The sequence below is a fragment of the Paramormyrops kingsleyae genome, chromosome 9, assembly GCF_048594095.1.
Source record: "Paramormyrops kingsleyae isolate MSU_618 chromosome 9, PKINGS_0.4, whole genome shotgun sequence".
Taxonomy (NCBI): Eukaryota; Metazoa; Chordata; class Actinopteri; order Osteoglossiformes; family Mormyridae; genus Paramormyrops; species Paramormyrops kingsleyae.
The window spans coordinates 24,164,036-24,191,768 of NC_132805.1; the positions used below are offsets into that span (position 1 = coordinate 24,164,036).

At 41.8% G+C, this 27,733-nt stretch overlaps 3 protein-coding genes across 10 annotated transcripts in view; all 3 read right to left on the bottom strand.

The window, feature by feature from the left end:
- cadm4 (cell adhesion molecule 4) overlaps window positions 1–4,587 on the bottom strand; it is a 52,928-nt gene extending 48,341 nt beyond the window's left edge. Inside the window, exon 1 of the mRNA XM_023833238.2 lies at window positions 4,204–4,587. Coding sequence (XP_023689006.1) covers window positions 4,204–4,276 — 73 coding nt within the window. The 5' untranslated portion in view covers window positions 4,277–4,587. The remainder of the gene's footprint in view (window positions 1–4,203) is intronic.
- Window positions 4,588–11,194: 6,607 nt separating this feature from the next.
- On the bottom strand, window positions 11,195–16,646 carry LOC111854856 (cell surface glycoprotein MUC18). The gene is made up of 7 exons (XM_023833312.2): window positions 16,466–16,646; window positions 15,290–15,408; window positions 14,550–14,760; window positions 14,048–14,202; window positions 12,724–12,868; window positions 12,235–12,376; window positions 11,195–11,848 (listed from the first exon to the last, which is right to left on the bottom strand). The coding sequence occupies exons 1-7, from the start codon at window positions 16,521–16,523 to the stop codon at window positions 11,761–11,763; spliced, it is 918 nt and encodes a 305-aa protein (XP_023689080.2). The 5' UTR covers window positions 16,524–16,646; the 3' UTR covers window positions 11,195–11,760.
- A 2,560-nt stretch (window positions 16,647–19,206) lies between these two features.
- Window positions 19,207–27,193, bottom strand: LOC111854849 (uncharacterized). Of its 8 annotated transcripts, none has more exons than XM_023833296.2 (4): window positions 27,099–27,193; window positions 26,879–26,973; window positions 25,623–25,911; window positions 19,207–23,548 (listed from the first exon to the last, which is right to left on the bottom strand). In XM_023833296.2, the coding sequence occupies exons 2-4, from the start codon at window positions 26,918–26,920 to the stop codon at window positions 21,948–21,950; spliced, it is 1,932 nt and encodes a 643-aa protein (XP_023689064.2). In that variant the 5' UTR covers window positions 26,921–26,973; window positions 27,099–27,193; the 3' UTR covers window positions 19,207–21,947. The 8 variants fall into 8 exon arrangements, with proteins under 8 accessions (XP_023689064.2, XP_023689066.2, XP_023689065.2 ...); XM_023833298.2 differs by lacking the exon at window positions 27,099–27,193 and having other exon boundaries at window positions 19,207–23,099; window positions 23,250–23,548; window positions 26,879–27,092; XM_023833297.2 differs by lacking the exon at window positions 27,099–27,193 and having other exon boundaries at window positions 26,885–27,092.
- Between the last annotated feature and the right edge of the window lie 540 nt (window positions 27,194–27,733).

The window sequence follows — 27,733 nt, forward strand, 5'->3', positions numbered from 1 at the left end:
CACCCCTAACACCCCAGGACAAAATTACTTTCATTAAAAACCAAAACAAATCTTATTTTCCCATTGCCAATCTACTGCTACAATTTCGGATTCGAGTAATGAAGCAACTATATGTCACAGAAATCCGGGTGCTGTGTGTGCCAGATGGTTTTAATGGCTACCTTCCGGCAACTAATTGGGAAAAACAAGGGAAAAGAAACTAATGGATTCTCTTGAATCGACTATTTTTTTCATATTACTCATATTGATGCAAATCCATAATGAATGACTTTAATATACTAATAAAACATTGCATCCAAAATTCAATACTGATTGAGAAGCCAATTTTTTTTACTACAATTACAGATAAAATGCCATAACAAATTGAAATCAGGCATAAGGTCACTAAGTCGCTGTTGCAGTTATTGTGAATTCAGTGGCACTGGATTGAAAAAAGTGAAAAATCTCAAAATGAGCTGAGGTAACCAGAAGCGCATAAAAATATGTGCTATATGACAGAGCTGAGGGCATGGGTCGTCACAAGCTGGGAAGCTGGAAATGTCGACTTGCCGCTGTGTGGGCGGTGTGCTCTATGGCAAGGCGTCAAAGCGCCACCATCCCTTTATTGATGGTGGCAAGCAGCAGCCGTGCTCCTCAAGGGTTTACTGTGCTGCTCATTGGTCGGTGCCCCTGTGACTGATCCCGGACTTTCCGCCCTCTATGGCCATTCATTGTCCAGGTTTGATTTCCTGAATGAGCTTCTCTTTGTTCCTCAGAGGTACTTCAGCAAGGACCCTACCTGTGCTCCCCCCCTCTTAGGAGGCCTCATCCAGGTATGCACCATAGCATTTGCCCTTTCCTCTCACCCCCATCCTCCTCCGGACTGCAATCATTCATCTGATTTTGTCCCTCTTCTCTCTTCCCCCTCCCTCCAAGCCTGCCCACCCCCACATGGTCCAGTGACCTCTGATGTGAACACTGTGACTGCTCCTTCCCTTCCGCCCCCCCCCCACTCCCCAGCACCTCTTTCTCGGGCCAGTGAGCCGTATCACAGGTGTACCATGTCCCATGGCGCCGCTCTGCATGCCAAGGCCTGCTGTCTCCAACCCTTTCATCCTCCGTGTACACCAGCGGCCCCCCCACCGCAGTTCATGCTCCCTGTGTGCTGATCCTGTGTCCCCGCCCGCCTCTGTCACCTGTGCCAGTCACAGCCTTCCGCTGCTCTATTCCTACTAGAACCTCCGTTACAATCTAATCCAAAGCCTTGACAAAATGGCAACATTACATTACGAGTCACAAAAGGCCTGGATTACAGCCATCCAATTAAAGTAAGCCGTCTCTGTGACACCTCCCACTAATCAAGCTCTGGAAGACTTAACGGCGGCTGATCATTCATAATTAAAGAGGCTTTAATGAGCAAGAATCCACTGTACTGCACTCAAGATCTATCCATCCATCCCTTTTCCATAATGGGTTAGGCAATACAGGGTCATGGGGAACCTAGTGCTTATTTTAGGCAACAAAGGGCAGAGACTCACACACAGTCACACAACTTAGAGACACCAATCCCCTTAAACTGACCCCATACTCCTGGGGGCTTGAAGCTGCAGTGCTATCCACCGAGCCCGCATTCCAGATGCGAAGCCCAAAGAGGAGCATGTTTGCTCAGGGACTTTGTGACCAAGCCTCTGCCCTGAATGCTCAGCATTCTCCCGTTTCTTCGTACACGCCACATAGCATATATGTGTTTCTGGGACAGAGAGAAAGGAGGGATTAATCCTGTGACCTGTGTAATATTCCTGTTGCTCGTTCCAATTCCAATCCATTTGTCCGTTTTTCCAACCGAGAAAGGCTTTGTCGCCGTGACGGCTTGGCACGTCAGGTGCGCAGAGAGTGGAAAATGGATGCAAGAAACAACGCGTGAAGCCAAATCAACAAAGATGTCGTCAAAGACGCAGAGGCGAGGATAGCAGATGTAAAAATGGCACAGAAACAAAGCTGGTGAAAAAAAAAAGACCTGGAGGATTTGAAGAAGGAGAAGCATTAGTGCCAATAGCATTCATGTCAGCATTAGAGACGCTCTAGCAGGAGCAAAACGGACACCAGCTGTGGTACAGAAACAAGGACCAATATAGTAGCAACTTCAGCGCTTAGTATAGGTGGAATGATGTCCTGCACTTTTAGCAGCAGGGGCAGTGTGAGCCCAGCAGGTTCTGCATGTCAGCCCCCACCCCAACCCGTAGCAATGCCTCCCCAGGTTGCCACCGAGGTGAGCCTCTTTATTTCTTTCCGTCTTACTTTCCCATCTGCCGGGCCGCCAGAGGGATGCTAGCACATCTTCATCATGGCTCCCTGTGGAGAAGGGCAGCAGCAGAGCAGGGAGTTTGACCTATCAGTCAGAGTTTGAGGGTGCTTGCCCTGTGTGGGGTCACTGAACGCCTCACTTTTTCTCCTGCATAGTAAACATGACCCGTGCTAATTTCTCTGGTCGTATTTTTCATGTGTTTCAAAGCCACATGCATTTGTCTTGGCTTATTAGATGAAGGGACGTCTGACGTGGCCCTCCGTGTCGCCTGCTCCCTCGCGCCATCTCTCCTCCCCCTTCTGCATCCCCTCTGTCCCCTCCCCCACTCCTTGCAGCCACCTCCACCGTCACAAGCGAGATTAATGACAGTGATCAGCGCACTACCTCCAGCTGCAGCGGCTCGAGTGGCGAACACAGCGGTGCACTGTGGGCTGTGCGAGGGCTCAGGCTGAACACAACGAGCCTTGTAAAGGGGGGTGGGGGGGGGCGCAGCCTGCCTCTCCAACACGACACGGAGCAACGAACGGAACACGCAACCCCGGGTGCCTCTCCAACACGATACGGAGCAACGAACGGAGCACGCAGCCCCGTGTGTTCAACGTGTCCGCCACTTAACGCGCACGGGCGTCGGGACGTAGCTACGATCCAATTCGCTCCACTGGCTTCACATCTCATGTGATAGCGTTGTTCATCCAACCACGCTGCCCCAGTGCCGTGGTGGAAACGAGCATTTGCTCTTTTTTAGATCCCTTTCGCCTCTTAACACCATGAAACGCTGTTCAAACGAACAGTATCAATAACTAGCTTAGATACAACCCCTTAGGTTTTTCTAATTACATGCGGGTGCTGCTTTCTTTAAGAACAATAAAAAGTAAGCCTTTTGGGGTTAAAACATCACACCATTGAAGCTATGCAGTGAAAGGACAGATCTACTCTAGATGATATAAAATTAATTCAGCTCCCTCATCCGTAGCTGCACTTAAAATGGGGGGGGAGGTTGATGCTACTCCAAGTGGGAAATTGTACGCCAGCCTCAGAAACAGATCTGCTCTTCAGCGATTACTTGGCACTAGGTAGCTATATGAATGTGCCTTTCCTTATGCATTTCTTCTACTTATTTACACGGGAAATAAGCATGTTTTACTTCATGAGATCACAGCGGAAACACACAGCACATGCTTAATACTTATTCAGGAAGGAGAGTGATGAGAATGAACACAATGACAAAAGACACACAGACACAAAACTAAAAGTGTCATTGCGACGGCAATAATTACTCAATTAAGGAAAAAAAAACGGGTAACCTATTCAGTAACTATGGCGAAACGAATATGTAAGTTCATACTTAGAGTATAGATTTTTTCGTAAATCAATTTCATACGACCAAATACATACTGGCCAAGTTCAACCAATGAAACCGAAGGGTATTTGCGATGCGAGGGTCGCAAAATATAATGCATGAGCAAGAAACAATGCCTTTAGTTTTTGTGAAGGTCATTTTTAAGAAATGCATACAAATAATATATCTTTTTAATTACGAGAATTGCTCTTATGGAAAGGGTTAATTTATCTATTTAGCCTAGTAAAGGCGTAAAGACAACAGTACGGTAGCTACATCACAACCCGCTGTACAAAAAAAGAACATTTTCCGTTGAAAACGAGTGACCGGTCAGCTTTCGCAGTGTATACGGAGACACTTGTTCACAGATAAAAATACATTTGTCTTGATTGCCATGTTTATGTTCATTGTATCAGCAATTGTTGTCGAACCGCAGTCGTTATTATTGCCGAAAAATCCTTACTTTAAACATGTCGCGTCGCTCTGGCAAAGCCTTGATTATGCCTAAATGGAAAGTTGTCCGACCCTGCAAACCCCCAAACACTAGACATCGGTCCTGTATTGCCACAAAATCGCTTACCTGTGCGTAAAAATGACAAGAGCAGAATGACGGACAATGGGACGCAGTAGTTCCAAACGGCGGATAATGCCATTGTAGGCTAATTACTGTTGTCCTCTCCTTTCTTCTTTGATTTCTTGTGAAACCTAAATTCACAATAACTGTGAACCACTATAAATCTGTGTTGCCTTGAAATCCAACACTCTGCAGTCGTTGTCAATCACATACTAAAAAACGCTATCACACCTACAGAGCGTGACCAACTGAGAAAGAACACTGTCGTTCGGCAGGTTTTTCCTCCGTAACTTTAAAATGATAATTAAGCTGAACAGTGGCGAAAAGGGAGGTGTTCAAATCTGTCGTATGCTGTTTGCCACAAGCAGGTCGGAGGCGTGGGAGAGCCAGATGAGGGCGGGATTTCAATGACAGCTTAAAGGGAAATGCCCAGAGCGAAGCGCACGTTTAATGAATTTTCTTCATTATTATTTAAATTGACCGCTACCCCCAATAAGCAGACAAGAAACTGTAGGCTTCTAATAGATATTTGGCCGTATTGTTTTAAATCAACAGATTTCCTGGTAGACCTCTGTAATGAAAAACAAAACACACGCTCACTGCATAAGAACAACTTGCTCAATATCCGCAAATAAGGGACCGATTTTAACCCTTATTATAAATATCTTTCCTTTTCATTGTACATGACAGTTATATATTTTCAAATATATTTACATACAGGGACATTTCAGCTAAGTAAAGAATATCAATGGGCAGATCTCATGGAGGTTACGGTGTGAACAAAAACACGCCGAAGTGCCTGCGCACCTCGCTTAAGTTACAAAGGCTGCGGCAAATGTAATTAAATGGCCTCGATTGGCTTGGCTAAGGATAGGGATCCTAACGCGGTGATTGCTGTGTACCTGCATGCCAAGTGTGTGACAGAGCATCCCTGATAACTCAGCATGATATGACAACTCAGTGTTCCTCTCGATCGTGGCCGATTTTCCTCCAGACCTCCACGTACCGGTTAAGAGTACAATGGACGTTCACAACATATGAAGGTCCTCTGCGGGTTACTGGGTCGCCCCCTCCGACCTGCAGCTACAGTCCTTACAGCACGATTATTAAGCCCGTTTATTATGACATGTATTAGTGTTGCTCCTTCGTCATTTTATCCATGTCATGTATTTATTCTATTCATTTGTGTAAAATACTCAAAAGTATACTTTTTGTCTGAACTCAATACATTTAACATGACACTTTTACACAAAGTTGGCTGTTTAAATGTAATGTCAGGGAACGCAAAAATATAATAAATGCAAAAATTGAAGGCCACTACAATAGAAGGCTATTGTCTGAAAAAAACATTGAAAAACATATGAAAATTCCATTTTACATTATGCCCATAATCCTACACTTGTTAAATACATCAGTCCTGTGTGATTGGTGGGTGGGTGGGTGGATGAATTCATTCATTCATTCATTCATTCATTCGTAACATTACAGAGTTAAAAAGTAACTTTCCTCAGTACTATATTTACTCAGCCTTGGTGTTCTGCTCCCACAATCTGATTTATTGTAGCTGAACCCATTTTATTTTGCTACACGCATTTGGCGACATCTACAGTTACAGGAACGAGAAAGCCTGACGCATCGCAAAGCATGACGTATGTGGGTTATTATACGGGGTTTAACATGGAGGTAGAAATTCCCGGAGAATACCCAGCTACTTTCAAATGAACTGACCTGAAGTGAATGAGAAAAAAAATCGGTATTATATGCCAGTTGCAGTGCTGGTGAGTATTTTAGCTTTTCGATAAGTTAATATGGCGTAGTAGAATTAATGATAGAGGAATCAACATATGACTGAAGTAATTTAAGTGCTAATAGTATTTAAAATATATTCTAATGTGGGCGGTTAATTTTGAGAGCTGGTTTGTCCTTTTTCGCATGTTATCTGCTTGTTTTGCAGGCCTACTGTATATACTGTCATGTATAGCGTCATGCAGCCTTATTGTGTATTTTATAACCATTTAGTGCCTACGTTTTTTTTTTTGTCCCTTGATTTGTTTCTCCATCAGTAGTAAATCAGCAGTGTCTCCCTCTTCTCCAGATGGACGGTCGTTTGGGATTAATAGTGAGAAACCACCTGCATGCCTCTTCCTATCTTTTTTGTATCACTGAAGTGGGCTTCAGTGGTCCCATGGTAAATTGTAAACCCAAGAAGGGTGATGTGACTTTTAACAGCAGCTACGAATGAAACAAACATTTCTTATTTCTCGTATACTGTAAGGACAAAAGTATTGGGACACCTGACCATTAGGTTACATTTACAGGAAGTTTTATGACATGAATGGCACTCTAAATCAAAAAGTACCAATATGGAGTTGGTCTCCCATTTGCAGCTATAACAGCTGCCACTCTTCTGGAAGGCTTTCCACAAGATTTTGGAGTATATCTGTGGGAATTTTTGCCCATTCATCCAGAAGAGCATTTGTGAGGTCTGGCACTGATGTTGGCTCACAATCTCTGCTCTAGTTTGTCCCAAAGGTGTTCGATGGGGTTGAAGTTCTTCCACACCAAACTAACCCAACCATGTCTTTTGGACCTTGCTTTGTGCACCGGGGCACAGTTATGCTGGAACAGAAGAGGGCCTTGCCCACAAAGTTGGACGCATATAATTGTCCAAAATGTCTTGCTATTCTGAAACATTGAGTCCCCTTCACTGGAACAAAGGGCCTAGCTGAACCCCTAAAAAACAACCCCATACCATTATCCCTCCTCCACCAAACTTTACAGTTGGCATAATACAGTCAGGCAGGTAATGTTCTCCTGGCACCTACCAAACCTAGACTCATCCATCAGATTGCCAAACAGAGAAACGTGATTCGTCACTCCACAGAACATGGTTCTGCTGTTCCAGAGTTCAGTGGCGGAGTGCTTTACACAACTCCATCCGACGCTTGACATTGCGTTTGGTGATGTGAGGCTTGGATGAAGCTGCTCGGCCAGTTTTTGTGCTGGTGGTAATACCAGAGGAAGTCTGGAACTCTGCAGTTATTTAGTCAACAGAGCGTTCGTGACTTTTACGCACTATGCAGCTCAGCACTCAGTGACCCCACTCTGTTACATTATATGTTCTGAGTTTCTGTTGTTCCTCAGTGCTTCCACTGTTCAATAACACCACTTACAGTTGGCCGTGAAATATCTAGCCAGGTAGAAATTTCACAAACTGGCTTATTGGAAAGGTGGCATTCTATGACAGTACCATGTTTGAATTCACTGAGCTCTTCAGAACGAGCCATTCTTTCACAAATGTCTCTATACCTGACTATATGGCTGAGTACAGTGGTACCTCGGTTCTCGAACTTAATCCGTTCCGGCCTCCAGATCGAATCCTAAAAAGTTCGAGTTCTGATCGAATTTTTCCCATAAGAAATAATGGAAAACCAATTAATTGAAATAATCGAACAAACACACAGTTAAAGAAATACAGAAATGAAATATCTGATCTTTGTTCCTTTTGTGGTATCTGTACAGAAACCATCCCGCACTTGTTTTATGATTGTTTACATGTCAGATACTTTTGGATTGAGATAGAACATCCGTTTGAAACATTGTCTGGTTGTAAAAATTTTTTAGATAGGAAAGATATCCTATTGTATTATGGGAAAAACAACTTATTGTATTTGCCGACGTATAAGACGACTGGGCGTATAAGACGACCCCCCAACATTTCCACTCAAAATATAGAGTTTGTTATATAGTCGCCGTATAAGACTACCTCCTCTTCTGCACACCCCTGTGTGCTATTATTGTTACCGGTATTATACCGGTATTACATGAGTGCCATTAGTATTAGTATTAGTGCCATTACAGTACCTGTCATTGTCACCATTGTACGGCCGCAGCGCGACCGCAGCACCTCCGGCCCGCCCCTGCATCTCCTTGTGACCGGCACTAGTGCGCATGTGCGAGCTCTGCGTAGACAAGCGGCGGGCCGGAGCGCCGCTGCTTCCCGCCGAGCAGAACGGGCCGGTCACGCCGAAAAGGCTGACACCCCTGTCATCAGGAGGCCACTATGGGCACCGGGCGGGCATCGGGAGGCCACTATGGGCACCGGGCGGGCATCGGGAGACCACTATGGGCACCGGGCGGGCATCGGGAGGCCACTATGGGCAGCTATGTCTATCCCAACTGAAGTGCACCCGGCGTATAAGATGACCCCCCCACTTGGAGGCATGTTTTTCAGGGGGAAAAAGTCGTCTTATACGCCGGCAAATACGGTAAATGGTAATTATGTTTTTATTTTAAATCTGTTTATTTTATATGGTAAATTTTATGTTCACAAATGCAAATGGTCCTCAAAGAAGCCTAATATATGCCAGTTTAAGTTGGAATTGAAATTTTATTTTAACACGTTGGATGGACTTAAAAAAAACCGAAAAGCTGTAAAAACTATCAGTTTATATAAGGCCCTGAAGAATCTTTTGTAAATGAGAAAGAATATGTACCCCTTTTTCTTTAAAATGCAATTTGTATTTGTTATGTTTTACATTGTTTGTATACTGTTAAAAAAGCAATAAAAAAAAAAAAAGAAATAATCGTACGCACCATAAGTCCGCGTTTCAGTTTGTTTCCCCAGTCCGGTGTGCGTTGGGTGCGTTCGACTTGCTTACAGCGCTGGCTTAAAGCAACGCATTCTGATCCTGACGCAATGCATTACGGTTAGATGCATTGCGACCTCTCATCCGGCTGCACAAACTGGAACCGCCTCCGTGACGACACACCTTTGCCCTTATGGTGCGTTCGTTTTTCTCTCGGAAGTCGGAAATTCCGAGTTGAGTGACATCACGTCCGACAATCTCCCGTTCGAGCTACCCACATCTCGGAACAAACATGGCTGCCTCCATGAACACGTTGCTGTGTGTTGTTGCTTTATATTTTAGCAGATTTTTCCAAATGGAGAAATTGAGATTTTTCCAAGAGACAAACAAGAAACACGAACTAGTCAAACCACATTAAAAGCTTTATAAAATATTTTAGTACATTCATAGCGATATTCTTTTTTCGATCGGTAAACAAACTACAAACAAACCAAGTCGCCATGTTGAAATTACGTCACAGGGGCAACTCAGACAACAAAATCTTGTCCGACTTCAACGTCATAAAAGAGGCATGTTTCCGACGGGAAGTGACGTTTTTTGTGATGTTTCGTGACGTTTTCATCCGAGTTCCGACTTGGAGAGAAATAATCGAATGCACCATTATTGGCCGAAGCGTTTAGGTACACGCATGACGTTTGTATCCCAGGCAGTTCCGATGCGTAATCTGCTATTTCTAACGAATATCACGTAAAGCAGTGAGAACTGGTTTTCAGTTAATTTACCTGGTAAAATTAAGTTTAAATAAATGACATAAATGCTCTAATAGTACACGTGAGTTAGTGGTTTATTTATTGTTAGTTACTGTAATTTTGCACTGCTTTATTTGGTTAATCGTCCAGTCTGTGAAGAAAGCATTCAAGTAAGAGTTGCATTGTAGTATGACTCATTTCCTGGCGCATACAATTTATATTAGGTCGGCGTTCACGGTTCGACTTCTGATATTCAGATAGAGTTCTAGGTCGAACTGGTTTGTTCGACTTTCAAGAAATTCGAGTTTTAGTGAGTTTGAGAACCGAGGTACCACTGTATTTGATTTTATACACCTGTGGTAATGGGTCTGAATGAAACACCTGAATTCATTGATTAAGACGAATTGTCCCAATACTTTTGTCTATATAGTGTATTTAAATATAAGGGTGAAATGAGTGAAACCACCAGCTTCTCATTCCCTACCACATAATACGTAAAATAATATGTTTTCATTCTACCTTTAGCTATCAGAACGATAGACACAGGCCTAAATTAAATTATGCTGTTTTAATCATATCTCTATGCATCCATTTGAATATTCGCTTCAAATAGGAGCACGTCTGATTGGTTCTAGGCCTGCTGGAAACATACACCTCTGTTATCTTACATAACCAGTAAAAGGCATTTTAGAGGCTAGAAAAAGAAAGGTAACAGTAATCCGTTTAATAGCTTAAATCTAGTGATGTGTGGCGACCTCAGTCTGCGTTCTTTCTGGTCCTGTTATTAACAGCAGTCTTCAGTCAGATGAAACCAGATAATCAACTACATAAAACCGAATCTAAATGCAGAAGACGGTAGTAATGGGAAGTATAGTTATTAATAACATTAGCGTAATGAGTTGCAGATCTAAAGATAGGGTACTTGGTGGTAAAAATATGCCATTATAAATGCAAAATAAATACACTAAGAATACATTTTAGAGTGTTCCTACAAAGTTAAACACCTGAACACTGTGATAGTGAAAAAAGAGCAAAGTCAGTTTTACTTAAAAAGCAGAGGCTGTCCTTTTTAAAATTGCCGAAGGACTGTCATCTACGTTTTGTATTCCATAGACAGGGAAGCTCTCGAACAAGACCTGAAGGTCAATGCAGATGCAGGAAAAGGCACAGCGGACATGAAGAAAAAGTTAATGGTGGTGAAATAAAGGCCACAAGAACATTACAATGGAGTAAAAAAACACAGTTCATGTTTGTTCAGATGCTTGCATGGTTTTAATGCTAATACCTCAGTACTTGCACTAGTGAAAGTATCTGTATAATATGTCTCCTTAACACTGCCAAGGAGGGTAATTGTATTAGTCTGATTAAGCATAACAGCACTGTTCTCTCTAAGCTGGGCTGTGATTATGGCAGCGCGAGTCGCTTTCTAAATGCATCGATCTGTTCTGCAGTATTTCGCATGTCTGCAGAATGGGAGCAACTGCTCATATATATATAGCGACATGCTGGATGTGTTCTTCCAGTATCTCCACTGCCATATCTCCTACTGGACTAGTCAATACCAGTCGAAACCAACTGTAAAGATCTACAAGTTTCTACCTTACTGCTGGAATCACAGGAATACAAATACATTCTATTCTATGTCAGACAAATGGCGTATTTGTATTTCAGAGGTTTTATTATGACAGGTGAAAGTCACAGAAAAGATTTCCTTTGTAAAATATGAAAGTGCATTTGTCATTATAAATTTGTCATTAGTGCATTTGTCATTATAAATCAAGATTTTTTGCCCTGCCCTAAAAATTTTGCACATTAAAGAATTTTACACATTAAAATAGTATGATAGGCCTATATAATAATAGCTATTCAATGTCTTACAGTCCTAAAATAACATCACTATGACACAAAGTACTGTCATGTGACCTGCATGGGAATGGCTTATGGAACTGTCCTTTCTACTGAAAAATTCAACTTGAAAAAAGTGCATAAAAATCTGAAAAAAAGTGCATATAATTCTGAAGAGGAATTCAAAGGAGGAATGAAATCAATATAGAGAAAAGCTTACTGACATGAAGTCGAGCTTGCAGGAGCAGAAACTATCGCGCTGTATTATGTATGATGTCATGAATTTATGTATGATATAATATGTTTCATTCGTAAATCCTATACACAATGATTGTGATCCTCCTTCTCCTTCTCCCCCTCCCTCCTTTACGTCTGTTGGCTCACACCAGGGGCTGTTTGTCTCCGCTGGTGGACGGCAGAGACTCCACGCTGGCCGTGTAGATGGGTTTCTTCTGGGAATGGTCATCACTGAAGGAGGAAAGACAGGAGAGCCATCAGTGCCCCATCTTCAGCACAGCAGTGTGCAGGGATTGCCAAAGAGGGAAAAAAATTCTCGCTGTTGCACGCTACAAGTGACTGGAATGAACAGACACTTAGATCTGGCAGTGCATGTGGCAAATGGGGGTGTTTAAACCCAATGGGGGTGTAAAGGAGAATGTAGCTCTGAGAAAATGCTTCATTATATCAAAGCTGAGCTTTTCCAAGGATTAGATGTTGGGAACAAGTCAAACGCTGTAAAACTGCTTTAATTCTGCTAATCTGAGTTCCCTTTGCAGTGCCATAATGAGCATGTAATGGACAGACCACGTATGGCAGGGACACATCTGAGGGCAGACAGACTCAATTCCACTTACATGGGCCCCTTGGTCTTTCTCTTAGACGCTCTGCGACACAGACATATGGACACTGACATAGCCAGCAGCAGAAGCCCCGCCCCTGCAGCTGATGTCATCAGTATGATCCGGCCCTGGGTGGACTCATACCAGGGGGCGTCCTCTGGAGACCACGAAGTCATGAATTGGAATTTCATTGACATACTCATCAGTAGTGATATCACATAGTGCCAGTAATATTCTCACGTTTATTAGTATACTGAATAACACATTAACTGATAGATAGATAGATAGATAGGTGAATGAAATTTAATGAAGTTGCCATTACTAGTAATGTTTAAACATTACAAAAGAATATAATCTATTATCATTTGTGTTAAAGTTTATTTAATGCAGAGGATGTCATGAACCCCGTGGCTGCCGTATGAGACTGTATCCTCCCCATTCTACCCAATCCCATTCTATTTTGCATCAGATCCAACCTGGTATTGAGGCACTGCCGTCTCTCACCTGGCAGCACAGTGATGCTGATGGTGCGTGTCTTGGACAGCCGGGAGATAGACGGGTGTTGGGCAATGCAGGTGTACTTGCCACTGTCCTCAATCCTCACCTTCTTGAGCTTCAGTTTGCTAGATAGCACTACCCAGTCCTCATCCTGGAAATGCAGGAAGGGGAATTGGGATTGGGGTAGAAAGAGAATGGTTAGGAGTATTTGGGTGGGATGGAGTGGGGGGTCGGGAGGGAGGGCTTATTGACATTCGGCAGTGACATATGGTTTGACATACAGAATGTCCTATAGTGTCTCGGATCGAGTCATAATTTAAGCATGTCTGACAGACGTTAACTTTCTGCTCTTGAAGGGGTGCCCTTGCTTCCAATCCATACTGTATACATGAATAACTTTTGACATTTTAAAACAAGAATGGGTGTTGAGTAGACAGCCACTGCTATCTTGAAATGCATATTATGATTTAAGAAGAGATGGAAAACTGGTGCAAACAGAAAGAGCAAGGCAGTAAGGAAATTCAGCACAGGAAGAACACAGAGCCTGAAAATGACAAAGGAAACTGTTGCCATGCAATTGTTTTGGCATGAAGATATCATTTTCCTGCCAATAAAATTCATTTCAATTTGAACTGAATTGAATTAAAAGGATTTTCAGTAACGCCAAGTTTTGGCCAGGACTGCAGAATCTATGCAAATTGGCAATCGTGAATAAATATCCGTGCTCTGCTGCCATCTTGTGGTAGCACCTGAAGGAATTTCTTCAAAAAGAACATCAACCATTTTCAGATAGCTTAGACTTAATTGATCCCACGGAAAATTCTTTGGCATTCATTCTTTTATTCTAAATTCATTGGGAAATTTTGTCGGGGTTGAAAATGAATTTTTATGCGAGTATATAGTGTTGGAGCATTTTGAATTTTGGAAATGTGACACTGAACATTAAACAGGAACCAAGTGGATTCAGAAACTCTTTGCATTTGATCACTCTACTATATATGGATTACCAGTGTCACAAGAAATGTGGAAATGGCTGATCAAACCAAAAGGAAAAGCACAAATTCCTCAGCATAGGGTCAATGGAAAAAAATCATCAAGCCAAATGTACTTCCAATGGAGAAATATAGGCCTTTAACACTGGACTCTGGTAAATTAAAATTTGTCAGTTCATAGCACACAAACACAAAATCATCGTTGAACAGGAGGTTAGGGTCTGATATGGTGGAGAAATGGGTTTCAAACTAAAAATTATTTTTAGTCTCTGAATATTTGCTTGGTGTCAAGTGAGAACTACTACATAATCAAGCGAGTCTCCTGTCCACCTACTTACCTCTTTCTTCCATGAATACTCTGGCGTCTCAGAAGCAGAAGTTGAACATTCCACCTCCACATTGTCCCCTAGTGGCACACGCAAGTCCTGCAGAGAGCTGAAGTAGCGATTATAGTAGCTTCCTCCATCTCTGTAGACCGAAAGGTCACGCATATCTGAGTGTGGGGGGGAGGGGAGGCAGAAAGGAAGTGGTGACAAAAGTTCAGATATGCAAAGAATCAAAACAACATAGGTGTGGAAAGGCTGAGATGCTAACATGCACAAGCACAGCATTGCAACATTACAAGGCTAATTTACACATTGGTGCAGCCATATTCATATTTTTATTGCCAATTTGGTGTGTGAATGGGTGATAATGTGGCTTGCTGTTGCTAGGGAAGGACATATAAAATAGGTAACAAACCCATGTTTGTATGAGTGGTATTTATTCTGTATTTCTTCATCCTGTCTCTGTACATATGACCAAATAGAAAACTAGATTAAATAAGTATGTTTTACTCACAGTGCACAGGTATGGAGAGTGAATCAGAAGAGTTGTACAGCTCAGAAGAGTTATCAGAAACGCAGCGATAGGGCCCATTTGTCCAGCTCTGGATGGCGAAGATTGACAGAACAATACGGCCCGGCTCTCGGTTCAAGTCCAGGTCATAGGAGAAGCAGCGTCGGTAGAATGACATCTCATATGGCTCCAGGCGGAACCATTTCTGCATTCGCTATAGGGGGAGATCAGATGTATGACTGAAGAATGTGCCTTATGTGATACAGGCAGCCACCAGCTTAAGAAGGTGATTCATTCCCAGAGTCTTTAAGTAGAATTTGTAGGTACATTGGAAAAATAATAATAAATGTAATAAGTAAATAATAATAATAAACATTACTGCATATGGTACTATACCTCGAGCGTGAGAACCAATGAAGTTTTCAGGAGCATCATAAAGTAGTACATGCATTAGTTATTACTAACCATTGTATTTAATCGGAATACAATAGGTTTTATGGCAGTCAGTTTGTAAGTATGAGTTGTACGTAAGTCAGACGTTCTTAACTCTGGGACTACCGGCATACAACCAGTAGAGAAAATAAACACCACTGTCAAAGTGCAAACTGTTAAAAGAGCTGCCAGTGTTCAATAACTTATTTAAGGACAAAATAAGGAACCTTTAGAACTTAGGAGTAGCTTAGAACAGAATTAGCTACAGTACACGATACTTCCCAGCAGGTCACTGTTGAAGAGATACTCACCTTGGAAAACTTCTCAAAGTGGACTTGGCTCATGTTTGACTCCACGTCTGCCAGGCACTCCAGAGTAACATAGTCCCCTTCCAGAACTGGGCCCTCTGGACCTTTCAGAATCAGGGCACCTGAGACACAGAGAAAATTAACCATGGTCATGGATCTGGCAAATGAAATTTTAAAATGAATTTGTGACATGGCAAGAAGTTTCTGGGAAACACTATATCACAGAAGCAGGGACTTTTGGTAAGCAAGTTGAGACAGATCTTGATGAAAGAAAGATCACTTAGTAAATTCTAGCATGCCTTTAAGCTTACTACATTTCAGACTAACATATTAACATGAATGGATTGTTGTTTGCTTTATTATATGTATTACACTACATGATCAGCACACCGTATCAAAACTACACTAGTAAACTGGCATTACATTACTGGTCTATTTAAGGCTTTCATGTGTTGAACAAAAGAGGCATTGTTGAAAATATTATGGCAATCAACAATAGATTGAGACGTTTAATGAAGAGTCATTATGTATATTAATTAATATTTTGTCTAACAGACCCACGTGCATTTTATGTGAAAAATATGAAACAAGACCATACAAAGCTTTTCCCTCCAAAATGTTTTGTTTAAATATTGATAAGACTAAATATATCTAATTTGAACAAACAAATAAGAACAAGACATTCAAAATATAATAATATAATATAATAAAATATAATAAAATAATATAATATTCAAAATAAAACTTTTAAATACATTCTAACAAATACATTTGAATAAGTAAACACCCTCTTGAAAATACCATGAAAACACAAATGATCATGGAACATTCCCAGATAACTTTTTCCTCAGATAAGTTTTTCAAGTACACTTCATTTTAGCACAAACATTTTAAAGTACCTCAATACAAGTTTGATTTTTGTTTGTTTGTTTTTCCTGTTTGCCCCGTTTACAATAGACTGTGGTCTACTTCCTGGAAGAAGAATGTAAACATTTTACTGTAAATCGAATCAGTTTACCTAAAAGTAAATTTAAAACAAAACAGGGAAATTTCAGAGTAAGTAGGAAAAAAAGGACTATTGAAATTGTAGGCTGACTTTTGACGTTTAAAAGTAGGACATAATATACACAATATACACGAAATACACAATAAGTAAATTGTGAAGAAAGTTATATTTACCCTGCGTCCAGTGAAGCATTACGAGCGCCAAATACGCCAACATTATATATCCCTTCATTTCCGTAAGTCTATAAAGGTACCAAATTAAACTTCTTAAAAGCCGAGAAGGTAAAGAACCTGCGCTTGTATTCTGCAGAAGCGAAAGTTTGATATCCTATTTATGAGTAACGACTGAGGCGGGGCTACGTTAGAACAAACCTCCATGTTTGATGATGATAATAATACGTCTGCTTTATATAGTTCGTTTCTGAAATTCAAGTCGCTTTACAAAAGCAGTAGTGCAATACAGTATTACAAAAAAAGGACATACAAGGACACGTAAAGGACACTGTACGTACAGGCCTACCATCAACTAAAACACTGAAAACCTGCAACACCGACAAGAACTAGTATGGGAATTGTAACAATGAATAAACAGTTACGTTTTAAGTTCTGCCTAAAATGGGAGATAAATGATATTACGGAAATGTTAAAAGTGTGTGTCTTAGGATACTGACATTTGAAAATCTGAATATATTGCGAGAATGCCTCCAATACTGAATTATAATAATGAATTGGAACAAGTTGTACTTATTACAACATGCGATGTTCACCTACAATACTGTAATCGAAAAGCCAGCGCCAATCACCAAATTGTCTCTCGACGTCATTTGTATCTACGCAGGAAAAGTATCCTGAAGTTTGTGCTAAGTGGCCTTCAGGTCCTTCAAACGTTAACAGTAATGTAACTGATAGGTGTTTGGAACTGTTGTGGTATTTTTCCTTTGTACATTTAATTTGATATTTGCGATTTCGTTTAAATATCTCGACATTAAATGCTAATTTGGGCTAATGTAATCGATAGATGGCGTTTGATAAAAGGAATGAAAAAAATATTGGATTGATATGACAGAAAGAAGGAGAAAATGAAATCCTGTTAAATAATATCTGTAAAGTATTAGAGTTGCCGAGGATCAGCAGGTTTTCCGCTTTTGTTTGAGTTGCAGTGATGCGTGGAAGGACGCCTGTAAGGTTTATCTTCAAACTAAAAGCGAAATTGTTTAAATAGCATGCATGATTTCTGGCTAACCCTCTAAAATTTCAGTACATACTATATTAATTTTGGCCAGTTTAATCGTGTTATTTAGTTGACCCTTATGTGTCAGGGCAAGCCCAGTGATTTGGTTAAGTCAGAAGTTAATATTTTAGTCATGCACCGCTTAAGCACGTTTCGGTAAATGAAATGCCTAGTGACGTCATAGCTCAACGCATTACGTGTTACTGGTTTATGTAGGCCTATTTACTGTAGTGTACATTTTATCGTTAATCTATATATTAGCTCAATTGTTGTAATGAACATGCTACAGGGCATACCACAAAAAAGAACTTCAGTGGACCCTGTACGGCCAGAGCCCATGCCAAACTCCAGCAAAATTTGAGTACATCAAACTGACGCAGTGCTTTTCGACCTAATTCTTCCCCAGTGTATATAGGGTCATGTGGAGCCCGCCACTTCTCCTTCAGCTCAATACACAGGTACCCCCATCCCTGCTATCACTGAAACCTCCAGACATTGGCTGAAAAGGTGGGGAGGACTGCCCTACAATAAACACCATGCAGGACACTCCTAGTCCTCCAGCCGCTACCCTACGTATAAGTGTAGGCCAACTGTAACCTACGTATGTAGTAGGCTATACCATCCAGGTTTATGTAAGTACACTATAGGATGTTCCCACAATGTCAAAATTGCCTAATAATGCATTCCTCAAAACATATTCAGTCATGCATAGTATCTAATCTTATCTGTTGCAAATATTGTGTGTGTCAGTGGACTGTGTGTGTTGGGAGATAGGAGTGGCATACGTGCTATAAAGCCATTGCGTATTTTCTTGCATTTTGTCATTCATTTGATAGTGATCATCATGTCTGGTACCCGAGCTACAGTGTATTACTATAATCAGTAGAGATGTTGCAGTTCCACCTAAAACATTAGTTAAAAGTTTTGTGATGGGAGTTGTGTAGCCTACAAAATCATTTTTGAAAGACTTGGCCATGACCCTGTACTGGATAAGTGGTTATGAAAATGGATGGATATTTATAGTAAATTCATCACATTTCAGATCCATAACATTGCCCTGTCAGAAGGGAATTCCATGCAAAGCCTACCCTGCCTTGGACCCTATGCTTCCTGGCATGGGCTGAGGACCATGGTGCTTTTGGTTATGGGAAATGGATGAGTTCATTCCTAACATTATTTTTTCTCCACAGCTTTGACAAGAGACCAAGTTTCCATTTTTCAACCACTGTTACAGCACAGTACCTTTCTGTAATAACAATGTGTTTGATGTGTGTGTATGTAAAAAACATACACACACATCACACACACACATCCAGACCTGTACTTAAATCTTTGTGAGAACAACCCATTCATTTATATGGGAAAAACTGAAATCCAAAAATGACGACATTAACCCCTACCCAGCCCTAACCTCAACCATAAGTAACAAAACAAAATACAAGTGTTTTGGCATTTTTAGTTTTTTGATTGCAGTCACAGAATTTTATAAAATTGAGATTATCTTTATGGCGGCCAAAAAAATGGTCCCTGCAATGTCAAAATAACATTGTGGGGACATTTGGTCCACACAAAGTAAGGTACACCTACTGTAGACCACACACACTACCGATATGCTATGGCTCTTTCAATCGCTTATGAGATTAGGCCTACTCTTCTGACAATGAATAATAACCAGAATCCAAAATTTGCCAAACAACCAAAAATATGTTTATTATTCTACAATGACAGCCAGAAAACAATGTACAAAACTCCATACAAATTAGGCCTAACGGCAATTCAAGAGTAAGAGAACAGAGCTATATCTGAAAAGGCAAAACTGCTGTCTACTCACTGATTAAACTTAAAGAAAGTCTGGGAAAAAAACATCTGTAGTTTAGCAAATTAACATACTGTTAAATTATATGGTTGTATTGCATATGGATAAAACTCACTGTACAATGAGATCAAATATCACACTCAGCATGCTGTGAAATAATAAAAGGATGTGAAGTACCAGACGTCCACTAGATGCCGCCATGGAGCTAAGAATATCTCAACCAAAGGCTGAAAAAACTGTGAAACGAAAATATCTCCGTTAAATTTTCACATTGACCTTTTTATTATTACAGTAAGCAATATGCTTTTTATATGACATGTATCTGCATTTGCTCTTTTGAAATTGACAAACGTATAACAAAGTATAGGCAGAGATCTAATTTTAATTATGAATCACCAAGTGCAAAAATGTCTGCTGTTTCACCAAGGCTGAAATTTTTAAAGATTACGTATCTGTTTAATATTTTAGGCAAATTAAAATATCCTGCGGTTTGAAATTTAATTTTTATCTATTAGAAGAAAATGTTGACATCTTTTGGAAGAAAAACATATATTTTTCTCATTGTGAACATTGTCAGTTCATATACTGTATTGCTATCCCCGTGCTTGTGATAATTTCAGTATATTATTGATTTTAGAAATAATCAGGGAGAAGTTTTTGTTCGTTTTAAAATCTAGCAGAAGTCACCATCAACTTTATCCCTTTTTTAGATTAGTTTTCCAAGCAACTTAAATGTACACATTGCTTTATTGGGAAAAAAACAGATATATTGCTCAATTATATTAATACAATTCAATCTAAGTGCTTTGGAAAAGGGTGTAACAGGAGAACCTATCCCACAATGAGTCCATAAAAAATGTGGACTTATGTTTGAAATATTGCACAATTTTTCAGTCACACCATTCTAAACAGAGAATTTTTTATGTCACCATACGTTTATAATCACGAAAGCTACGGGGGAGGGGGGGGGGAGTACTTTTCAGAATTAGTAATATATCATAGGGTTTCTATGGTAGCAGCATGTGAGTGATGGCCTGCCAGTTTGATTGAATGCGAACATATGTCTGTCTGGGGGGGGGGGGGGCTGGGGGTGCAGTATAACAGTCAAAACACTGATTTCTGGCAAGGCACCCAGCGTATGAAGAAGGCACTAGACTTCCTGCTAAGCCATTGTGAGTTAAACAGGTAACTCACCCTCACCAATGATGTGTTTAGCATGCCAGGGAGCCCGCTGGGAATCCTGGTTTTAGCACATCTTTGAAATGGATAATTTGTTTTCTGTTTATCATCACTACGGCACTCATGACCATAGCCACTGCGCTCTGCGGCGTCGCTCTCCACGCTTCACTGGAAGTCTGCGCTACTGTTAGGCATCATGAAGAGTGCGGCAGCTGCTGGCGAGGCAATCAGAGGCGTTACCGCGGTTTACAACAGAAAGTATAAGCAAGCTGCATAAAGACATTTAAGCATGTCTGAGCAGGGCTGCATGTATCCCACGCTTTACAAATTGACAAGAAAAAGCTGACAGATGCACTTTCCAGAATGGTGGCAGAATTAATCGAGTGCTATTTTATAGCTGCTTCGCCGTTGATCAGAACCCTTGTACTGAGATCAGCTAGATCAGCCTTGCATTGGAGATCCAAAGCTTACTTTTAAAAAGAAGTATGAGTAGATTATTACAGTCAGTGTTATAAAGTAATTTACATATGCCTACACATACAGTACTGCCACCAACAGAGCTAGAAAATGATCATTGGGAGGACACGTAGTCAAAATATTGAAAGTTAACAAAACGTCTGGGTATTATTAACAAAAAGTACATATCATCCAGGATTTAGAACTGATGCTGCCCAATCAGTTCTTACAAAAATAAATATATTCCTCCTGCAAAAGTGTAGAAAACGTCTTACAAAGAATGTGAATCTGCGCACTACTTGATATTTATGGGGGGGAAAAAACCAATTATACTACTGACTAAGTGATTAAATACAAAGCTAAACCGGGTCTCTGGTAGTCAAGAATCGAGCAGAATTAAAACGGCCGTGCAAAGTTTGTACTTTGACAAATCTGAGAAATGTTATATCTTCAGAGTGGGTAAGAAGAGGCAATGCTGCAGCATGTTCTTTATAGATAGGCAATAGTGTGGTTACTCGGTGCCAGGACTAATACTTTATTCATAATTTGCATAATACTAGACTTGCAGATATTTAGTTACAGTATCAGTCTTGTTTTTAAAGTGCTTTGTGGAAACATTAATGATCTATTTGAATCAATCTGAAAAGGACAGTATTTTCAACCTGTACTGTAGCTCACAGACACGCCTCTTTCTTCTCTTTTCCCCCTTTATCATTCTTTAACCTCAGCATCTATCCCCTCCCCTCCTTCAACTGTCCTGGCTGTTTCCCCCTTTCTCACAGCATGGCTTTCTTTATCTGCTTTTCATTACACCAAGCAGGAGCGCAGGACAGATTTTTGAAGTGGGGAGGACTAAACAATGAGCAAAAGCTCTCAACCTTTAAGTATACCGAGCCATGCTTGATGGGGCTTAAAACTGGGGAGGAAGTACCCCGCCCCCCCTAACATCTGCGCCTTTGACGCCAATCAGCCACTCACTGCATCAGACTGTCTACTGCCTCCCCTTCTGGCCCCTCTTGAGGTTGCGCTGTCCCCGCGTTCACGCCATTCCCCTCTCCTCCACCCTCCTCTTCATCCTCCAGACCAGAATAGTGCTCCAGTGCCTGGTGCCGGTTTCTGGAAGGGGCGTCCCGAAAACACCGGCCACAGTCCTCGCAGGAATACTGACGTGACTCGCGTGCCGTTTCCCCAGAAACCCTCTGCTTCCGCGTGCCCTTAGCCGATGTGGGCTCCAGCTCGCTGCCCGAATCGAGGGGGAACCCTGATCCTGGGGACAGAAGGGAGCTGGAAACAGTGGAGGGGGGATCACTCAAATCGGCATCGGGATTGGTACCGGGACTCTCACAAGTGTTAGAGCTAGAGCTGAGGCTGATGGCAGGACTCACACTACGATTGGCTGTCAGTCCAAAGCTAGAATTTCCCCGGGGACCAATGGTAGCGACAGATGTGGAGGCTAGGAGGCCCGAATGTGTGTCTAAAGTAAGGCTGGTCTCGGAGAGGATGCCGTGCACGGTCCGATAGTGGAAGCGGATCCCAGAACGGTTGGAGAAGCCCTTTCCACAAAGGCCACAGACAAAAGGCCGCTCACCAGTGTGAATGCGCATGTGAATCTTTAGCGCCCCTGACTGGGTAAAGCATTTTCCACACTGGGGGCAGCGGTAGGGCTTCTCGCCCGTGTGGATACGCTGGTGTGCCCGGATTCCCGCCAGGTGAGGGAAGCCGCGCCCACAGAAGGTGCAGGTGTACGGACGTTCGCCGGTGTGGATCCGTCGGTGGATCTTGAGCGCCCCCGATTGGCTGAAGCTCTTGCCGCAGTCGGAGCAGGGGTACGGCCGAGCACCCGTGTGCACGTTGAGGTGGATGCGCAGGTTGCTGTGTGAGTTGAACGCCCGGCCGCACTCGGCACACAGGAAGCCGCCTGTCTTGGAGGCATGTTGGGAGCGCTGGTGCTGAAGGAGCTGGGAGGGGCGGGGGAAGGAGGCAGAGCAGTGCATGCAGGGGTGCTGCGGGATCCCATCCTGCTGGGCGTGGCCTTGCTGGTGCCTCAGGAGCTGGGCACAAGTCTGGAACGTGCGCTGGCAGGAGAGGCAAGGAAAAGGGGCAGGAGCCTGGGTGGATTGGGGGAGCTGGGGGCAGTGCAAGCAGGAGGCGAGAGGACAGTGGTGGTGATGATAGTGGGGGTGAGACTGGGGGAAATCAGTGCCCTGCTGGTGGCTCAGAAGCTGGGCACAGGTCTGGAAACCCCGATGGCAGCAGAGACAGGGAAAGGTGGGCACCTGGGGAGGGCTGCTGGTGCTGCGGTCATGGGGCTCAGGGCTTTTCTCCTGCTGCTGTCGCTGGCTGCCATCCGCGTTACAGGCGCTGGTCTCTTCTTCTATGGACAGGCCCAGCCCTAGGCAAAGGCCCAGGCTGACAGGTCCACCGCTGCTCTCTTTGGGCTGCTGGCTCCTCTCAGACTGTGATGGCTGGGTCCGCACATTAGAGGTGTGCCTGGGCTTTAGGGTTTGGAAGGTGGGGGAGGATGTGGAAGGGGAAGAGAAGGGGCAGCCGGGGCAAGTGCAGGAATGATGCTGTACTATAAAAACAAAAAGTGGGAATGGGAGAGGGAGGGAGAGAGAGAGAGAGAGAGAACATAAAAAGGGACATGGTGGAAAAGATAAATATAAAAAAAATCTAATAAGTGTGTATAATAGGTGGGTAAATTGCTGTAATATATATATATATATATATAGATGTGTATATAAATGTGTATGTGTTATATATATACACAGTCATGTGAAAAAGAAAGTACACATATATACACTACTGTGGACTGACATATTGTACTCAGACACTCATGCTGCTAAACAGGGAGTTTTTCACTGTTTTTGTAATAGTGACAATAAAGATCTATCTATCTATCTATATGTCTGTGTGTGTGTTTGTGTGTGTGTGTGTGTATGTGTGTATGTATTTACATCTCAGGACATAATTAAAAAATCATCTGGTCCTTAGCAGGTCTTAAAATTAGGTAAAAACAACCGCACACGAACAACAACACATGGCATATTACACCATGCCATTATTAATTTAACAAAAACTAAGCCAAAATGCAGAAGCAGTATGTGAAAAATTAAGCACATCCTTACTGCTTCCATACTGAAGGTATTAAAATGGTAAGTAGCTGCCAGGTGCTGCTAATCAAATGTACTTGATTCAATGGAGCATTCAGGTATGCGTTACCATAATGCCGAGGAGGAAAGACATCAGACATAATCTTAGAGAAGCAATTGTGGTTGTCCATCAATCAGGGAAAGGTTATAAGACCATGTCCAAACAATTTGAAGTCCACCATTCTGCAGTGAGAAATATTATTCACAAGTGGCAAACATTCAAGACAGTTTCCAATCTCCCTAGGAGTTCACATCCCAGCAAATTCACCACAAGGTCAGCGAAATGGCAAAAAAAAAAAAAACATCTCAGACTCTAAAGGCCTCAGTTAGCATGTTAAATGTTAAAGTTCATGACAGTACACTTAGAAAAAGACTGAACAAGTATGGCTTGCTTGGAAGGGTTACCAGGAGAAAGCCTCTTTTCTCTGAAAAAGAACATGGCAGCATAGCTAGGGTTTGCAAAGTTGCATTTGAACAAACCACAAGACTTCCGGAACAATGTCTTTTGGACAGACAAGACCAAAGTGGAGATGTTTGGCCATAATGTACAGCGCCACATTTGGTGAAAATCAAACACAGCATATCAGCAAAAACACCTCATACCAACTGTCAAGCACAGTGGTGGAGGGGTGATGATTTGGGCTTGCTTTGCAGCCACAGGACCTGGGCATCTTGCAGTCATTGAGTTGACTGAGTTACCAAAGTATTGTAGAGTGAAATGCGAGGCCATCTGTCTGACAGCTAAAGATTGGCTGAAACTGGGTCATACAACAGGACAATGATTCCAAGCACACCAGCAAATCTGCAACAGAATGGCTGAAAAGGAAAGGAATCAAGGTGTTGCAATGGCCCAAAGTCCAGACCTCAACCTGATAGAAACGCTGTGGCAGGACCTTAAGAGAGCTTTCTATAAACAAATGCCCACAATCCTCAATGAACTGAAGCAATGCTGTAAAGAAAAGTGGGCCAAGATTCCTGCACAATAATGTGAGAGACTGATAAAGTCATACAGAAAACAATTACTTCAAATTATGGCTGCTAACGGTGGTTCTACAAGCTTTTGAATCATGTACTTAGTTTTTGAATCATGAATTGTGTACTTAGTTTTTGACACGTGGCTTCTCCATTTCGGCTTCATTTTTGTTAATGACACTGTGGAATCTGTTGTGTATTGTTTTACACCTGAGGACAGATTTAAATAATTTCAGAACCTGGTAAGGACCAGATGATTTTTAAAATTATGTCCTGATATGTAAAACAATGGAACTGAAAGAGGGTGTAGTTTCTTTTTCACATGATTGCAACCATAAAACCATCAAGAGCCTACTCCTCATATGGGCAGGAGTACATCCAGGGCTGGTGATTCAGAGATGTCAGGGAAATCAGAATATGTGGAAGAAAGCCTTATGAGACACAGAGCAAAGATGGGATTTGAAACCCCCAGCCTGGAAGTGCAATGCTCACCAACACCACCACCCATCCCACATGCACACTCACACTGCTGTCCACTGCTGCCATGACTTCCCGCCTCTCTATTCCTTTCTGCTGTTGCTGTCCCCGTCAGGGTCTGCAGACCATACCCAGGAGGCACTTTGCCATGAGGAGCTCTGCCTTGGGCTGCCGGAGCAGGCAGAGCGGCCTTCAGGCCCAGTGCCTCGTGTCCTGCTGCCTCCCAGGCACTGCGGAGCGCCTCCTGCTGGCTAGAGTCCTTCACTGGCTGACTCGAGCTTGAGGCCATGAGATCGCCAATGAACTGGTGCATCTCCAGCCATGAACATGGTCCACGCTAAAAACAAACATATAGTGAAGAAGGAGAAGTGGGCAGTAAAAAACATGGGCGAGAAAACTGCATTTAGTAAAAAAAAAATAATAATAATTATTATTATTATTATTATACAATCCCAGGGATCAGCAAATGAGGTAGCCAGAACGTATAATGAAGAAATCAGTTCCGTATTAATACTATATAATTTTAAAAATCCTTATACGGACATTAATCTTCATCCCCCTACACACACGGCCGAAAAAGGAAGAGTTAGATGCTACTAATATTCTACAAAGCATGATGTGAATGACACGGCAGTCACCACCCTGATAAGCCCGTAAAATGGGATAACCCAAAAACAGAACATGACGGCCGCACTCCACTTAGGCTGGTCACAAGGAGTACGAGTTTGAAACAACAACTAATTACAACCTATGTAAAAAATTGAAAGGTTTCTCCAAATCTTTTACGAAGGATTCATGGATGGAGAAAGTGGGACAAGTGTTACTAGGAACTGTCAGTAAAGGTATATCATGACATCTACAACCTTTAAGGCTACCTGAAAAATCCACATTACAAAAATGGTAGATCGTTCATGGATTAATGTAATATTTTATGAATCTATAACGACAGTATACATATAAGCACGTCAGGCGTGAGAACTGAATTAGCTAGGTTTCAGTCACATCGTTAAATTTGTCACACCACATACTGTACGTGGAAAATAAATACATGAAAAAGTCAATAGCCTGTCTTTCTAATTGTTACGATCCAAATAGCTGAACAATTACAAGTCATGATGGCCTTTTAAGTTATCCATATTTGTTTTACCTGAACTCGGCCGTATGTTGCGATTTTGTTACGTTATTTTACCAGCTCAAAAAATAAACCTTAACACGCTTTACGGATCATGCAATACATTTTACATCTGCCACCGGTAGATCTGCCACTTCAGCGTGTGGTCGACAGTTTTGTTGTATTTACTCACGCTTACGGCGAATCTGTCTTTGTCCATCTGAAATGAGTACATATGTGCAATTTGTCTGCCGGAGTTTTTCTACGGTGTTTCGCCAAAGGCTCCACCTCCGAAAAAATACAGAATAAATACAGAATCGCGTACAGAGATGGTTAGAAACAGCAAGGCCCGAACAAAGCTGCGGGTTATTATATATTTTTAGAACGGCTCTTGGTTTCCTTTTAAAACTTACTGTGAATACAGGGCTCAGCGCTCCGCCCCCCATATTTCACTCACTACTATTATTATGACCCCCTGATTCTTTTGCTTGCCGACAGTCTATTTCCGGGCCCCGTCGGGTCACATGACGCCGCTTGTAGTCCTGCCGTATATCTCCATAAATTCATATTTTCATGTCTTTTGAATTGTAGCGATCACTAGTGTGTGTGTGTGTGTGTGTGTGTGTGTGTACATATATATAACTCTTAAGCATATATGTACACACACACACACATATATATATGTGTGTGTGTGTGTATATATATATATACACACACACATATATATATACATATATATATATACACACACATATATATATATACACTCATACATATATACACACACACATATATATACATATATATATACACACACACACACATATATATATACACTCATACATATATACACACACACACATATATATATATATGAGGCTTTATATTTGCATATTTATTTATACATGTATGTGCATTTAAACACGTTTAATATATATATATATATATATATGAAATACGTCTACTACCCAAATAAATAGCGTTAAACATGTTTAAATATATTATTGTGGGGACTCTCCATTCTTTTCTATGGGGAAAACTCTAATCC

Excerpts from the sequence above, each read along its gene's own strand:
- LOC111854849 (XM_023833296.2), bottom strand. The coding sequence starts at position 26,920 with ATGTACTCATTTCAGATGGACAAAGACAGATTCGCCGTAAGC. Across the intron at positions 25,912-26,878 it reads AAGACAGATTCGCCGTAAGC|CGTGGACCATGTTCATGGCT; the intron begins GTGAGTAAATAC and ends GTTTGTTTTTAG. Across the intron at positions 23,549-25,622 it reads TGGCAGCAGTGGACAGCAGT|TACAGCATCATTCCTGCACT; the intron begins GTGAGTGTGCAT and ends TTGTTTTTATAG.
- LOC111854856 (XM_023833312.2), bottom strand. The coding sequence starts at position 16,523 with ATGAAGGGATATATAATGTTGGCGTATTTGGCGCTCGTAATGCTTCAC. Across the intron at positions 14,761-15,289 it reads ACTTTGAGAAGTTTTCCAAG|CGAATGCAGAAATGGTTCCG; the intron begins GTGAGTATCTCT and ends CTCCCCCTATAG. Across the intron at positions 11,849-12,234 it reads AGAAAGACCAAGGGGCCCAT|TGATGACCATTCCCAGAAGA; the intron begins GTAAGTGGAATT and ends TTCCTCCTTCAG.